This window comes from Solea solea, chromosome 18 (genome assembly GCF_958295425.1).
Source record: "Solea solea chromosome 18, fSolSol10.1, whole genome shotgun sequence".
NCBI classification, from domain to species: domain Eukaryota; kingdom Metazoa; phylum Chordata; class Actinopteri; order Pleuronectiformes; family Soleidae; genus Solea; species Solea solea.
Window position 1 is genome coordinate 17,245,493 of NC_081151.1, and position 15,934 is coordinate 17,261,426.

General features: G+C 40.8%; 1 protein-coding gene across 2 annotated transcripts in view; it reads right to left on the reverse strand.

The window, feature by feature from the left end:
* trim9 (tripartite motif containing 9) overlaps window positions 1-15,934 on the reverse strand; it is a 44,189-nt gene that overhangs the window by 4,418 nt on the left and 23,837 nt on the right. Inside the window, exons 4-9 of one of the 2 annotated variants that reach the window (XM_058615600.1) lie at window positions 8,131-8,241; window positions 7,130-7,283; window positions 6,703-6,848; window positions 4,342-4,480; window positions 1,809-1,847; window positions 201-504 (exon numbers count right to left, since the gene is read on the reverse strand). In XM_058615600.1, coding sequence (XP_058471583.1) covers window positions 201-504; window positions 1,809-1,847; window positions 4,342-4,480; window positions 6,703-6,848; window positions 7,130-7,283; window positions 8,131-8,241 — 893 coding nt within the window. The remainder of the gene's footprint in view (window positions 1-200; window positions 505-1,808; window positions 1,848-4,341; window positions 4,481-6,702; window positions 6,849-7,129; window positions 7,284-8,130; window positions 8,242-15,934) is intronic. The other variant, XM_058615601.1, reaches the window with a different exon arrangement.

Sequence of the window (15,934 nt, forward strand, 5' to 3'; positions counted from 1 at the left end):
ATTTTTGACATGTTTTCATTTACTTTGAACATTAATGCACGTTTCTTCCTCTTCTTCTGTATTTGGTGTTTACCGGTGGTTGGCAAACAGCATTACTGCCCCCTGGATTAGAGTATGGGTACTGCCATGCATGACTGCCTTTTTCTCACTCGCTGTTCCACAACGCGACAAATACACACGCGGTTACTTTGTTTCTTTACCTGTTAGTGTGCGAGTTGTTGTGCATGAACCAGGACCTGTTGTTGTCCACGTACATGGCCCAGGCCTTGTCGTCCTTCCCCAGCATCACCTCTTTCATGACGTCCCCCCGGGCGATGCCAAACGCCGGGTCGGGGTGGTTGTCGTAGCGGTCGACGGTCATCTCCCAGTAATGCACGCCGCGGGAGAAAGACGAGTTCCCCATGACCACCCTGTCATCGTAGCTGTTGCACGTCACCGTCAGGTTGTCGTTGGAGAAGATGATGTCCGGGTGGGCGGAGGCCGGGTCAAAGGTGAACCAAGCAACTGCGCAGAGGACAGTTTCACATACGTTTGTTGAGGCATCAACACGACCTCAAACACGACGGCTGCAAACATGGGTGACGTTCGGAGGTCGTATGAGGTGAAATGTTACTGTAAAGGTTTCTAAATGACATTTATAAGGAGAATTACTATCGCTCTAATATTGTCATGAGATTAACATTCCTTAGTTCAGGACTATAAAGCTTAATCCTATCAATCTCAATCTTATTTCTATCACATCTGTGTCAGACAGGCTGCAAATAAAAGTCGGCGTTCGCTTTCGCCTGCTTGGAGCACCAGATGGGCGGTGTTTACGACACGCGGATAAATCAGTCCACTCTGAGTCAGGACTTTAATATATGGGCGCAATATAATCATAACAACTCAGTATCATTTTGTTTCTCCCCTCCCATCATCATCATCATCTGGATCACAAAGTCTCTCGACGATAACACACGGCTGCAGACTTTCTTTTAAAGCTGCACTAATTCAATATTACTACGATTCAAATGCGGCCCCCCCAAGTGACAGAAACTTGGCGGATGAACATAGACCATATAAAAAAATCTTCTTCCAGCTTTCCAGTTGAGGACAAACCCAGAAGTAAGAATATAGCGGAGTCTATGGGAGCTAATGTTCTTAATCACTACTAGTTCAGGGTCTTCAATAGAACATGATGTCAATTTAAGTTATATTCCCATTTAGAGGAAAATATATGACACAAAAAGTGGATACCCGTGTGATTGACAGCTGGTATCATCCAATGGGAGCCTGGTTGACGGTGACATCAGTGATTTTCTGCTTGTAAACATCACTGTTTTCGGAAATATAACAGGCAGATGTTATAGAGTGATCAAATGCTTAACCGACCCTCTCTAAACTCTCTTTTATCCCAATTTATGACAGCACTCCAAGCAGGTTCAGTCAAACGTGAACAATAACTTTGCAACCTGTTTAACTCGGCGTTTGAAATACATAGTATAGTACAACCGATCTTAAGTCTATACAGAGAAATGTGGGAGTTTAACAGGCGGGTGTTTGCACTATACATGGTCTCCACTGGACTTGGCTTTTACTGATGTCGCTATATGTGCGGTCAATTTTCATTACACAGCTTTATTTCCCCAAGGAAATAAAACACAGTTGTTTATTGGAAGCCAGTGGCGAGCATTTAATAAGTGGAGGCCACAGAGCAGCAAAGTGCCCGCCTGCTGGCGTGAAGGTGAGGACTGCACTGATGAAACAGGCCACGGGACCGGGAGGGGGGGATCAGACGGGAAACAGTCAGCAGCGAGAGCCGTCCATACCTGAGCCTATAGACTGAATATCGCATGGAGGGAGTCCAGCTGAAATGTGACATGACAGAGGAGGAGGGAAAAGGGGGGAAAAGGGAGGAAGAAGAAGAGGAGGAGGAGAGCGAAGTAAAGCGTTGAAGCAGAGGGGTCAGGAGGGGAGGCAGAGAGGGGAAAAGGCAAGACTGGTCAGGGAAGCTGGAGGAAATCCCAAAAAAACCCAAAAAAAAACAAAACAAACCAGGGCAGACTTGAAAAGCAAGGAAACAGAAAGACAAAAAAACACTTCTCCTCCTTCTTCTCAATGAAAAATAAAACCCGACAAACATTCAAGCCCAGTCTGGTGTCAGCACTCTGCAAAATTGAAGGGTTAGATCGCCGAGTGCAGCCGGGAACAGCTGCTCAGGTGACAAGACCGTCTGGACCTTTCAGGTTCACTGATTAACGACAGGCTTCCACTGTCGATGCAGAGCGACATTTAACTAATGAGAAGGCAGAGCACATGGGTGGATTATATACACAAACCCCGCCGTTACTGCGTGTACCTGGTTGCAAAGCACAAACACTCTTAAATAGAATTTAAATCTATGTTCAGGAAAGCTCTTACGGGTATTAGTTTCATGTTAGAGGAAAAATAAAATGAGAAGAAGAAGTCTGATGCCCACTGTGTCCTTAAAATCCCCTTTAAAGTCATAATGCATAGGGATTTAAACGTGGAGTGAGTTGGCTTTCCAGTGGCAGCAGCAATTTATTCTTCTTAAGATCTCAGTCAGGACTTTATCTGTTATATGTGGCTCCAGGAAGAAAAGCCAAGACTCTCGTCTGTGTTTCTCATCAAGTGACAACATCCAGAAGTCAGTTTGATTCGATTACACTGTGCTGTGATAAAAAAAATACCTGCCAGATGTTTACAATCATGATCCTAAAATCAGATTTTATGTGTGTTTTTTTTTTTTTTTAATCTCCCCACAAATCAATCAGGGTTTATTGTGGCATTAAAATCAATGACTCGAACAAAAACAACATGTGGCAGGTATAACTTTTTTTAAAATGTAATTCATATGAAAATACAATGCTTTAATGTTGGTATTTTCTAAATTCCAAGTATTAAAAAGACACGGTGTGATTTTGAATGGACTTGAACAGCATCTATACATTTCTTTATATTCTTTTCCCGTCTTTAGAAAGAGTACAGACTTCACACAGACTCGAGTCTTGGCTCTTTTTTTGATTCTAACTTCACAGGGATGAACAAATGTATCCTTTAAACACGGTGTCATCTTAGATCAAATGAATAAATACAAGAATTCTGCATTAAAAGGTCCAGTGTGTCGGGATGAGTGACATCTGATGGTGAGAATGCAGATTGCACGACACCTCAGCTCACTTCACATACCACAAAGAGTCTGTTCGGGCCATAGACTGCATATAAAAGAATGAATATAGTCTTCCAGTTTGAAAAATAAATAAATTATGTTCCCATGTAAGAGGGAAATAGACGATAAAGTTAGGCACAGATGAGTGACAACTGGTATCATCCAATTTTCAAAAACCAAGGCAGCTCTGGCCATTTTTATATAGTCTTTATTCTAATGCTAAACAATTTTCATCTTAAAACAATTTTTTTCACTTATATAAACTAGAGTTGCTCCGATTCCGATACCAGTATCGTTAATGCCTCAGATACTGCCGAAAATGTGGGCATCGGTATCGGCGAGTACTGGAGTCCATGCACCGATCCGATACCACGTAATTTATTAGAGCTCCGTTAGGTCTGACACGGTTCTTCTTCGCCGCTCAGTTGCGCACGTTAGCGGTTTGGCAGTATTTACCAGTTAGCTCCGTTAGCGTTGTTAGCTGCGCTAGCTCCGTTAGCACGCCTACAGTCAAACTGGAGCGGCCCGTTTATCAAACGAAAAGAGCAGCGCTACAACTAACCGCCGTACCTGTGTCCTGCGTATGTACGCCTCTGTTTTTAAAGTTTAGCGTTACTTCAGAGACTCATTTTAACAATCTGGAGTCATGTAAAAATGATGTCACGCGTGTCCTTTCCCGGTCAGTCGTCATGGAAACATGAAGCTCTGCCAGTGCTGCGGTGTTTGGACCAGAGTCAAAACAAACGGACAAGCTGAAAAACGAAATAACATATCACTGGTAAAAATAAATGGAGTCCATTTGCTGTATTCGTTCATGTTTTACAGAGGGTTTAACCTGAGCCAAACCTTACCACCAATGATAATCATATCACAGTCATGCAGACGTAGTATGATACACTGGTATCGGTATCGGTACTCTGTATCGGCCGAGTATCGGTATCGGTACTCTGTATCGGCCGAGTATCGTATCGGTACTCTGTATCGGCCGAGTATCGGAATCAGTATCGGTATGGAAAAAATGGTATCAGAACATCTCTAATATAAACATACATGTGTGTAGTATGTTAAATTTATGGCACTAAACCCCTCCTAAATATTACACACTGGACCTTTAAGAGAGTCTTTTGCCCTTATTGATGTACAGTTGTCTCCTGGTTTGGTGTGTAACGTACTCTCAGACGTCTGCATGATCAGCGTCTTGCTGTACTGGCCCACTCCGCTGGCGTTGAAGGCCTTCACCCTGGACTTGTACGTGCTGTTAAAGTGAAGCCCGTCCACTGTGCAGATGGTCTCCGTCCCCACGTACACTTCCTGTCAAGACAAAGTGCTTCCTGTTAACCCGGCGGATACATGGAGTTGGGTAATCATGACATCCCGCTCGTGTACCGCACGGATTTCGGCGGTGAGCGCGAAACAGCGAGAGTGTGAGTCCGTACAACTGAGCGTGGGAGAGGCAGCCCACGCTGGAGTATAAATAGACGCGGGGGGGACACAACTCGCCAAGCTCAGCGTGGCACTGCGTTGGCGCGCACCAGTGAGTCAGAGAGTAGAGGAGAAAGAGAAAACTTCCCTTTAAAAATCTGAAGAGTAGTTTTTTTCTGTCTGGCAAAGTACAGACATTCAAGAGACGCACAACACTTTTGACCGTTTGCAACACAAAATATCTGCAGTGAATCTAAGTCAAACTGCGAGCTGCAACACAATTTTGGCACCAACTGCCTACCAATTAGCAGGGAGTGGATACAGTGGGTGAATCTGTTGGCAGGCAGAATCTAAATGATCACCCTCTTATGGCACACTTGTAATTAAGACCGAGTGGAGGAAGCTCAAGACATTTGGTAGAGAATAGAACGGGGTGAGATTGCGATCGCTGGACAGCTGGGTTCATCTCGTGAGGGCCACAGCCCGCTTTTCCTAAATTTAAAACACGGGACGCCTCCGACGAACAGCTGCTGCAAGTCTGGAGGAGCAACTGCCGTCCCAGTTCAGCCTCTTCACAAACCACCACAGTCCACTGCAGGGTCAACTATTTACAGCTCAAAACCTAAAAGTGCTCAGAGAACACAGCTTCATGTATGTGGATGACGCCGAGCTGCATTCTAGATTATTTTTGCATGAAAATTCATTTGTCCACAAACCTTTGTGATCCGGAGCAAAGAAATGAAGAAAAATACTCACATTTAAGAAGCTTAAACATTTGGAAATCTTGTTTTAATGATGAAAAAAGCTTCAAACTGATTAATCAGTTACCAAAATAGTTGTCGATTAATTTAGTAATTGATTAATAATCGATTAATTGTTTCAGCCCTAATTATGTTTACTGCGTCTACCTTTATTTTATTTATTTAAATGTAATTAACATATCTCTATTATACTGCACTCATTTTTATTTTAATTAGCTTTTCTTTTTTGTAATTTTCTACTGTTCTGTTTAGAAAAAGAAAACATGGGGGTAGAGCAGGGGTGTCAAACATACGGCCCGGGGGCCAGAACCGGCCCGCCAGAGGGTCCAATCCGGCCCACAGGATGAATTTGTAAAAATTTCACACTACAATCTAAACGTAATGTCAAATACAATATTTTTCTCTTCCAGATACCTGGGACTAAATGTTTGTGCCTTTTTTAGATCCAGTGTGATGTGTAAATAGTAAATTTAGGCATGACATTGTTGAAATTGCACTTATGTTTCTCAAGAAATTTCATGTTTTTTAAAAATATCCTTCATTAAATGTAAAACAAAGGAGAAAAAAAGCAAGGAGTTCTTGTTCTTCATAGGTTATTATGCTATTATTTTACTATTTTTACTGGTCCGGCCCACTTCTATCTATCTAATTGTGCTGTATGTGGCCCCTGAACAAAAATGAGTTTGACGCCCCTGGGGTAGAAGTTTGTAATTTTGCACTGTTTTCACATTTACAGTTCCCAAACTGAGTCATGTGACGTCTATAAAGTGTGACACGAAGACTCGAGCGACACCCTACATCAGGACGACTGTAGAGTTTGGAGGAAGTTGCCGGTGTAGAGGTCAGACACGGATACGCTCTGCCTTTGTACTGACGGAAACGTTCAGGACGGATAAGTTTTCATGATAACAAAAGCGGGGGGGGGGGGGCTCAGTGTACACAGAGCTGGGGAGGGTCTGATGAGGATCGGTTACACGGTGGGGTACGAACGTCGCTTTGATCCCGGATCACACTTCCTGGCCAGCAGCTGCACCACGGAGCTTTTTCTCCTGATGGTGTGTCACTCAGTGCCTCACTACAGCGTGTCACATGACCTGCGCGGCGCGGCCGTCACACATCGACTCCGGGGAGTTCACGGTGACAAAGCGCCGCTTTCACATCCCCACCCGGCAGAGCTGGTGTCTTCCCCGGCACTGAATGAACAAGTCTTTGTTGAGACAGGATGGGGACCGGGGTGTATTGCTCTGTAAAGGTGAATTATGACTACTATGTAAATCTTGCCCAATCTAAATGTAAATCCAACAAAAGTTCCCAGTGCGGAGTAGCCTGTACCTGCAGAAGGGAACTTACCCTGAACGGTCCCCCGTTCCCGTCGTCCAGCTCCAGGATGTATCCTTCCACGGCGATGGTGGAGAGCGGTGGCTGTTTCCATGACAACGTGGCGCTGTTATTCTGAGTGCAGCATTCCTCCAGCTGGAGCATCGGGGCAGCTGGGACTGGAGGAGGGGAAACCAGGCCAGATTACACACATGCACACAGAATGTTTCCATACAAAGTCAAGTCGTCCTGCGGATTATTGTCCTTGTCCCAGCACAGAAGCACCTTTCTGCTCGAGTTTCATTTAGACTTCCTACCTTCCACAAACGTAATAATATCCAATTCTTTAAGCTGACAGAGCATACGTTCGGTCTCCTCTCTTTGAATTTTAAATTCTCCTCCTTCCCTCCCCCTCTGCCTCTCAGGTGTCTCTACCTGTCCATCTCCTCCTCTCCTTTACCTTTCATCTGGACAAAGTCCAGCTGGTGGATGGTCTGCAGGAGGGGCCCGCTGTCCAGGGTGAGGTCGAAGTCGCTGGTCATCCTCGGGGTGAGGGTCCCCTTCCCCCACTGGCCCTCCGTCATGTGGACCCTCCGGATCAAAGCGTCGGAGATCTGAGAGGAGCACGGGTGGACAAACTGATCAAAGGCTGAACTGATAACCCGGGAAATACCAGAGGCGCTCAGACGTCTCGTCTTATCAGAGCGTAAACAGCATTCTCTACTTATCTCAATATATACATACTTTATTTTATATAGAAATTCTTAAAATGGAATTACAAAGTGCTTCACGAACAAGGGAATAATTCTTTTCTTATTAGTCGGTGCTATTTCTTCCATTTCTATTTTTCTTATTTGTCACACAGGGTTAGGGTTGCACAGGTTCACTGTGTATAATGACAATAAAGCTCATTCTATTCATTATTCTATTCTAAAAACAAATCAATTAGAGACACTGTATGTAAGGCCAACCGTAACAAATTATACAAAAATAAAAGAATGCTAAAAGTACATGTATGTTTTGGTTTTAATCCTTTAACACCTAAGCCTCAAAATGTTTGTCTGGACTTTTTGTGCTTATTTTAACCATAAAAGGGCCAGAAATGTGCTGTGAGTTAATAACTTTCAATATCTGGCAGTTATTCACAATTTACTGCATGTTAAAATAGTGTATTAACAAATTTAAAATGGTTTTATTGAGGAAATAACACATGAACAGCAGATTTTGGGTGTTTGAACAGTATAAAACATATTTATTTATTTGAGTTTTTGTCTCAGTGTCCAAAAACAAGCCAAGAAATGACTTTCAGTCTTGAGTTTCAGAGTTTAAAACACTTTTTATTTAATACAATTAAAGTATGATTGGGAAAATTGGAAAAAAAAGGAATTTTCATTTATTGAATTAAGATTCAATTCAGCTGAAATTTCTTTACAAACAATATAGTCTTGAGTTGCATCTCACCTGGAGAAAGCCGCTGGGGTCGTTCTCTTTGATGACCTCCAGACAGTATTCCATCAGCCCCGTGGTCTGACGCAGCTTCACCGTGCAGTGGGAGATCTGATCTCGAACCACCTGGAGCGGAAACAAGTGGAAACAAGTGGAAACAAGCCGAGAGATTTAGAAGTGACAGTGAAGTCCGATACGCACACACACAAAAAAGGAATATTGTAATGACGATAATTATTAAACCCTCAAATAATAATAATAAGAGTTGTTTAATTGTGTGACTGAAATGATCACCCTGCAATATTTCGTTTTGTCCAGAAACCAAATAAACGAAACCAATTAAACCAGGGAAAATTCACATTCAAAAGTTAAAATGGCAGAACTTTAATTTAATGAAACACAACTGATTAATTAGCGAGGAAAATATTTATTTATTCCAACTTCTATCACATGATTAGACAAGGAAACTTAATAGTTAATTGTGTCATATTTCTCAATCCGTTTACTTTACTTAAAAGTGTTTTTTTTTTTACAGTGTTTTGTAATATATACATTTTAATGCAAGGTCTCACCTATATTTTAATTAGCATTAATTATATGCTTTAGTATTTAATGTGTTTTACGGCAGGCGCAATATTAATTTTTCTTTTTTTCTCTCCTGTGTTATTTATGTCCCAATTAATTATATTATATTTATATAATAATATAATTATATGTCTTTTGTATGGTGTTAAATTTTGTAGCACTGTGTGTTGTCTGAGAAACACTTCCCCGCGTGAAGTTATTTGGACAAAGTTGATGAGATAGCGTAAGATAAGGTAAGATAAGATAAGGCCGTCTTTTTATTTAAAGACATTTTTACAAAAAAGTAACGATGGTGAATAGAGATAATACATTTATTTTATTGATTCGTAAATTTACTGCTGCAGCGCTGACGTTAATCATCATCAGCAAGGAGCGGAACGCAGAGGAACGCTGAGAGAGAGAGAGAGAGAGATGAGGGTGAATGAGGTGGAGGTGATGAATGAAGGAGTGAAGGAGAGGCAGATTAGAGAGCAACATGGTAGTGGAAGCGGCAGAAAACATGTGTGTAGAGGCCGGAGGCCCGATCACGAAGATTAAACAAGGCTGTTAATGGATGAAGGCGACGACCACGAGGAATAACCAACAACGAGACTGTCGACGTGATTGATTGAGTCATTTTTCCTCTTGAGACTTCATGGGCACTGATTGAGTGAAGGGGGGAAAAATGGAGGGAGGCTGATGAGCGACTGATTTCGCCAGTGACGTGAACGGAAGGAAAGTGACATTTTGGTTTTTTTTACACTCAGGACGTGTGAACAGTCGTCACAGCGTTACAGCCGGTTACATCAGAGGTGATGGATGAGACAGAGCCGCAATACAACGTGCTTTCGGGCTACGACGCTTCACTCCGAGTCAAAACAGGTCGAAGTGTTTGACATTTAGGATGAAATGGAACAAAAGAGAAGAGAAAACAAACAAACAAACGCACATAAAGTCAGTGATAACATCGACTTCCTACTGCACAGAAGCCCACACCAACAAGGAGACGAGACATGACAAGACAAGGCGAGACGGGATGAAACGAGAAAAGAAAGGGGGGAAGATGAGATGAGGTGAGGTGAGATGAAAAGAAAAAGAGACAAGATGAGAAGAAAAGAAAAAGAGATGAGGAAAAAAGAGACAAGATAAGATGAAATTAGATGAGAAGAAAATGGAGACAAGAAGAAAAGCAAAGAAAAGAGACGAGAGTTAGAGACAAGATGAGAAGAAAAGAGATGAGATAAGAAAAGCAAAGAGACAAGATGAGAAGAAAAGAAAAGAGATGAGATAAGAAGAAAATCAAAGATGAGAAGAAAAGAAATAATAAGAAATACCATGAAATAAATAAAGCACAAAGACGCAATACAGATCAATAAATATCAGTGCATTCACACCAACAGAGTCCAGATTATAGAGCTGTGTGGCGCAGGTGTCACACAATCCCATCATGCAACACTCCGAAACCAAAACAACGCCATTTTGGCAGGAAGCCACGCTGTTCAGAGACACCAGGCAACATATGGCAGTGTGTGTCAGCCAACCTGTCTCTTCATTGGCTGTTTTCATACGAGAGGACATCAGGACACGATCCTGAGAGACAGCACAGATGGATCACTGCCATTAAAAAAAAAAAATCATCACCAACGATAAATAACAATAAATAATAATATCGTGTTCATTTCACATGCGTTTTCCAGTGTGGGACGAGGGAAGGTTAAGATGTCAGAAAGCTTCGACACCCCGAGGGCTTTAGAAGAATCCGTCTGTCAACTCTGTGTGACATATTGGTAGCTTTGCATGGATTAAGGTGTGCAGTGATCTCTGACGCCTTCAAACCCAAGCTTTTCTTTCCAAATATTTCACGCATTTGGGACAAAAAGACCACTTTATTGTCTCACGCAGCCTCGACAAGAACAGAACAAAGGCGATAAAAGATGTGATTATTGATTATCATGGTACACTGTATCTCCCCGTGTCTGACCACACAGGAGACACAGTCACCCAATTATCTGCTTTGGTTTGACATTTGATTCATGAGACTTGGGAGATTCCCTTGTCACACTAAGTGACACGGTTGATGTCACACACACACACACACACACACACACACTCACTCTTGTGCAACCCTAACCTTAACCTAAAGTCTCAGAAAGCCCTTAAAATGTGTGAGAACCAGACGAAATGTCCTCACTCCCTGTGGTTTGAATGTTCTTTCAATCTTTTGGTCCTCACGAAGACGTACAAGAACATACACACATGTTCTTGTGCAGTGTTCACAGTGAGGACACTCATAGACATAATATTCCCTAGCCCTTACCCAAAACTGAACCTTAAACTCATTCTAACCATAACTACAACTTCAAGCCTCAAGAAGCCTTTTAAATTTGTCAGAACCAGACAAAATGCCCTCACTCTTGATGTTTTTCGGTCCTCACAAAGATGCCCATAAAAGAACACACACACACACACACACAAATGCTGGTTTTGCATTCTTTGTGTGGACACTCTTAGATATAATACATTCCCTAGCACCCAACCTTAACCATCACAACAAACCTAACCCAAACTTAATTCTAACCCCAACTCTAAAACCAGGTCTTAAGGTCTCTTCTATCCATTTTAAGACTTGGTCGGCCTACCCTAACCGGGCCCTATCCCTAACCTAAACCATAACCAGTTAACCCTAACCATAGCTAACCACAATTCAAATATCAGCCTCCTCATTACGACCAGGTTTTGGTCTCCATGAGGACTACTAGTCCTGACAAGGTCAATGTTAATGCCAGAAAAGAGGTAGCAAATACACATACGCGCGCACACACAATGGTGCCGGACCAATAGTTGCTAGGTAACAGAAACTTCAGTGCTGCTGTCTGAGTGGCTCCAAGCCTGAATGGAGAGGAGAATCCGTTTGAGAAGCAGCCACAGAAACACGAAGACGACTTTGTGATGATGTCTGCAGTCGGAGCGCATTAGCATGCAACAGGTGTAGCATCCGCGCAAACACCACACACACACACACACACACACACGTCCGTACCTTCACAGCTGACTGTGTTTGAATGAGTGACACACTTTTTTTCCAAATAGAGTCAACCACGGATGTAAATAGTCATGCACTAACCCTGACGGTGATTAAAGGCCCAGTCGGTGAGAAAGAGGTAGCGACATCTAATGGTCGGGTAGTTTTGGCTACTGTAGAAACGGTGGCACAAGATGGCTGCCTATGTAAAGCAGGGCCCTTGCCTAAAGTATATACTGTAAAAAAAAACGTATTTACCAGCCATTAAACACTTATACAAACATAATTATGTGTAGAAGGAATACTTCACCGATTAGCATTTAGCTAGAATAGGGGTAGTATTTGAAAAATTGTGCTTCCCAACCTCAGTTTCCACTGAGTCAAGAAATATCTTCATTCTTTTCTTTGTTACGTGCCCACCAGTGACACTTGATTCGAGGCTTGAAACTGCAATGCTAACTCATTCCCAGAATGTAAACAGTGTCCGCCATCTTTGCTAACAGTTACGCTAACAGGAAGTGTCACTGGTAGGCATGTAACAGAGAAAAGAATGAAGATATTTCTTGACTCAGGGGAAACTCAGGTTAGGAAGCACAATTTTTCAACGACTGATATTTATAGTCTCTGTATATACTGATGTACATTGAATTTCTTAAATTTATTTATAAAGTTAATGCAAAAAAATCATTGAAACTGAAATAGTGTGACACACAACAGATAAATTACAAATATTCTTGGCGTTTGTACTTCCTCCACCTTCCCAGAATCTTTTCACATGTTCTCGTGCACAAACATGCGTCACGTGATCACATCACATGTTCACTTCTACACAGTCTGTGTGGTGAATGGATGAATGTGCTGATTAGCTTGTCATAATACAACCTTTTTAGCTTTCCTCTTTGTTGGACTGAGTGTATAAAAATAAATCTGTCACATTAAAACATGTAAAGACGACTTAAACAACCGCAACTCAAAATATGAGATCAGAAGAGCCTGTTGCCATGGCAATGGAGTTGCCTAGGGGAAGTTACGCAGCTTCAATTATGGACATATCTGGAAGAAAAAAAATATTGCTGGAAGTTTGGATTAAAAAAAAATACAAGGAAATGGGAAAGAGCAGAGTGCTGTTGTTATCAATTAATCAATTGTTATTTATACAGCACTTTTCATACATATTATAGAATGTCCTATATATAGATTTCTATGGATAGAATAGATTATACATGTAAAGGAAACACTGGTCTCACTGGTCTGTAAATGAGAAAACACCTGAGGTAGAATTATAGATATATAAATATACCACAATAAAGTATATAAACAAAATAAATGTACAAATAAAAGTCCTAAAAATAAATCTTAAAGCTGTCAGACTGCAACGAACGATTTAAGTATTTGTTTGGTCCATGAAATGATGAAAAATGTTGATCGTTGTTTCTCAAACCTGGAAATGATGACGTTCTCAAATGTCTTGTTTTGTCCACAAAACAAAATGCTTAAGTTTTAGTGATTTCTTTGTTATATGGAGCCCAGAAACCAGAAAATATTCACATTTAAGGATTGATCACATTTAATAGATGATCAAGATAGTTGACGATTAATTTAGTAAGCGATTAACAACTGATTCATCGAATAATGGTCGCATTCTGATCCTCTTTGAAACATAACCTAAAGGGAAATAATGATGACAGATCCCGCAAAATTTTACTTGATTTGTTAACTGTGAAGGATTAACGCTTTATTCAAACCTTAAAAAAAAAACAAACATGGTATATACTTAATACATAATCTGACCTTGGACACCTTTCAACAAACTGCAGAAATGAGTGAAGGTGCAGTTTTTTAGTTGTGAACCACGAGAGACTCAGTTTATTCCACACGTGCTCTTATCTGCCGTGAAAAAAAATGGCGAAGGGAAATTAAAGCCGAGTTTGCAGAAAATTCCATCACATTTCGTTACTGAGAATGAATCCTACTTTTTGATCCGTCTGCAGAAATGAGTGAAATACTCGCAAAGCTTCGGTCTATTCCTACTTCAGCAACTTAAATGAACCAAAGATTAAAATAATAATAACAATAATAATAATTTTATTTACATGGCACTTTACAAGCTTACATCTGAAATACAAAATAGGAATAGGGCGTGCCCTGAATTTACCAAAAATTGAGAAAATTGGACATCAAGCAGCACTGAAGCCCATGCTAACATAACGGATTCTAGTAAAAAAACAATAATCTCACATAAAATAATATGCAAATATAGATAATAGAAAAGTAACTCTTTAAAATAATCAAATAAAAGTAGAAGATAAAAGTTTAGAATGAATATGACATTTTATATAAAACTTGTGTAAATTGTACAAAAAACAGCAAGAAAAATAACTATAAAATTGATTTTGTCAAACGGTTTGTCGGTCAAGCTAATCAGGAAGTTAGAATATATCGAATTTTATAACTTCAATAAACATTTTCCTGAGTAGCTAATGGTCTCCAGAGCTACTTTCAGTTCTTATTTGATGGGACACGATGTCAATTTTGTAAATTATGATAAAAACACAGCAAATATTAGTGTGATCCAGTTTACATCCGTGAATTTCCGCTTTTCAGAACATCAAATTGTAAATCTTGAGGATTCATAATGTGAGTTCAGGTTCAGATGGTTGATGTCACAACAGTTTACCACGTGGATAAAACACTATAAAAGTAAAAATAACAAATAAAAGTTTAAAATATACATGGAAGTTTTAACTCCCTGGTAAATTGTACAAAACAACTATAAAATTGACTTAGTCTTCCAGTTTGTCAGTCATGCTAATCAAGTCACAATAAGTCACAATATATTGAAGAGCCACCGGGGGCGACAACCCTGGCTGTAAAAAGAACTTAGTTTGAATGGCTGTCGATGGGAAAATTAGTCTAATTCTCACTTGATTTAAAACATCAATAAACATTTTCCTGAGTAGTTCATGGTCTTAAGAGCTACTTTCAGCTCTTATTCAATAGAAAATTTGTAAATGATGGTAAAACACGGCAAGTATTAGAGTGATTGACAGCTAGTATCATTGAAATAGAAACTGTAACATAATTATCAACTTTTTTTTAAGGAGATTTCCCTGCAGCTCTTGGATGATTTGGTCTACATTTCTCTGGCTGGAGGCCAAACCATCCCTGCTGTGTCACATCCACACTCCTGCAGTGGCCTGGCACAACTCCTGGTGGTCTGTCACTGCCTGTTACACAATCCTACTCACTGCCTGTCCTCCACACGCAGCTGGAATTACAATTTCTACAATTTAAACAGGGTAAAATGAGGGGGGAATCTGAAGTTAGGGCGCAGGCAGGGAACATGTTTTCATCTGGCTTTTTTAGAGTCGACACGCACTGCGGCAGCTCCTTTCAACATTCCGGTCATCATTGTTGTAAATCAGCGTCAGGCTATGATGTCAAATCTGCCAACGACAGTCGCTTCTGCCAGATGAACAAGCAGATAGTGCAGCGTCGGGGAGATTCAGGCACTGTGGTGCAACTCGGTTCACAAACTCATTAAAACATGTCACGATTCTCAGTGTGCGAAGAAAAACAAATATCACTATGTCTCCACCCTCACACAACTTACTCAGTTAAGAAGTATTTTCAAAATCGGGTTACTCATTTAAATGTCTACAAATGTGCTCATGCATCATAGTGTTTTACTCGCTTTTGGGGGGGTTCAAGGAATGAGTTGTTTCTTTAGGCACAGAAAGTTGTTAGGGCTAAGAAAACATTTGGATTTGGAAGAAAAAACATTTTTTAAAAACGTTTTAAAAGGAGATTTTACGCTAGCTCAGCGGTAGAGCAAGTCGTCTTTCAACTCGAAGGTTGTGGGTGTGATTCCTGGCTCCGTTAGTCAACATGCCAATGTAGGAAAACTTCAATGATTAGCATTTAGCTTTGTATTAGTGGAATATGGGTAGTATTTTTGAAAAAATTGTGCTCGCTAACCTCAGTTTCGCCTGAGTCAAGAACTATCTGTATTTATTTGTCCTTCTACATGACATTACCTGCTGAGTGATATTTGATGTTTTATCTGTGTTGTATTTATCTTTAGGTAGGGACTGCAGATGTAAATTAGCCCAAGGCTAACTCTGGTGTAATGCATCAAATGGTGACATTTATGTTTTTTATTGCACATGGTCCCTTTCAAATAAAATAAAATCAAATCAAAATTCTTTTTTTTGTTACGTGCCCACCAGTGTC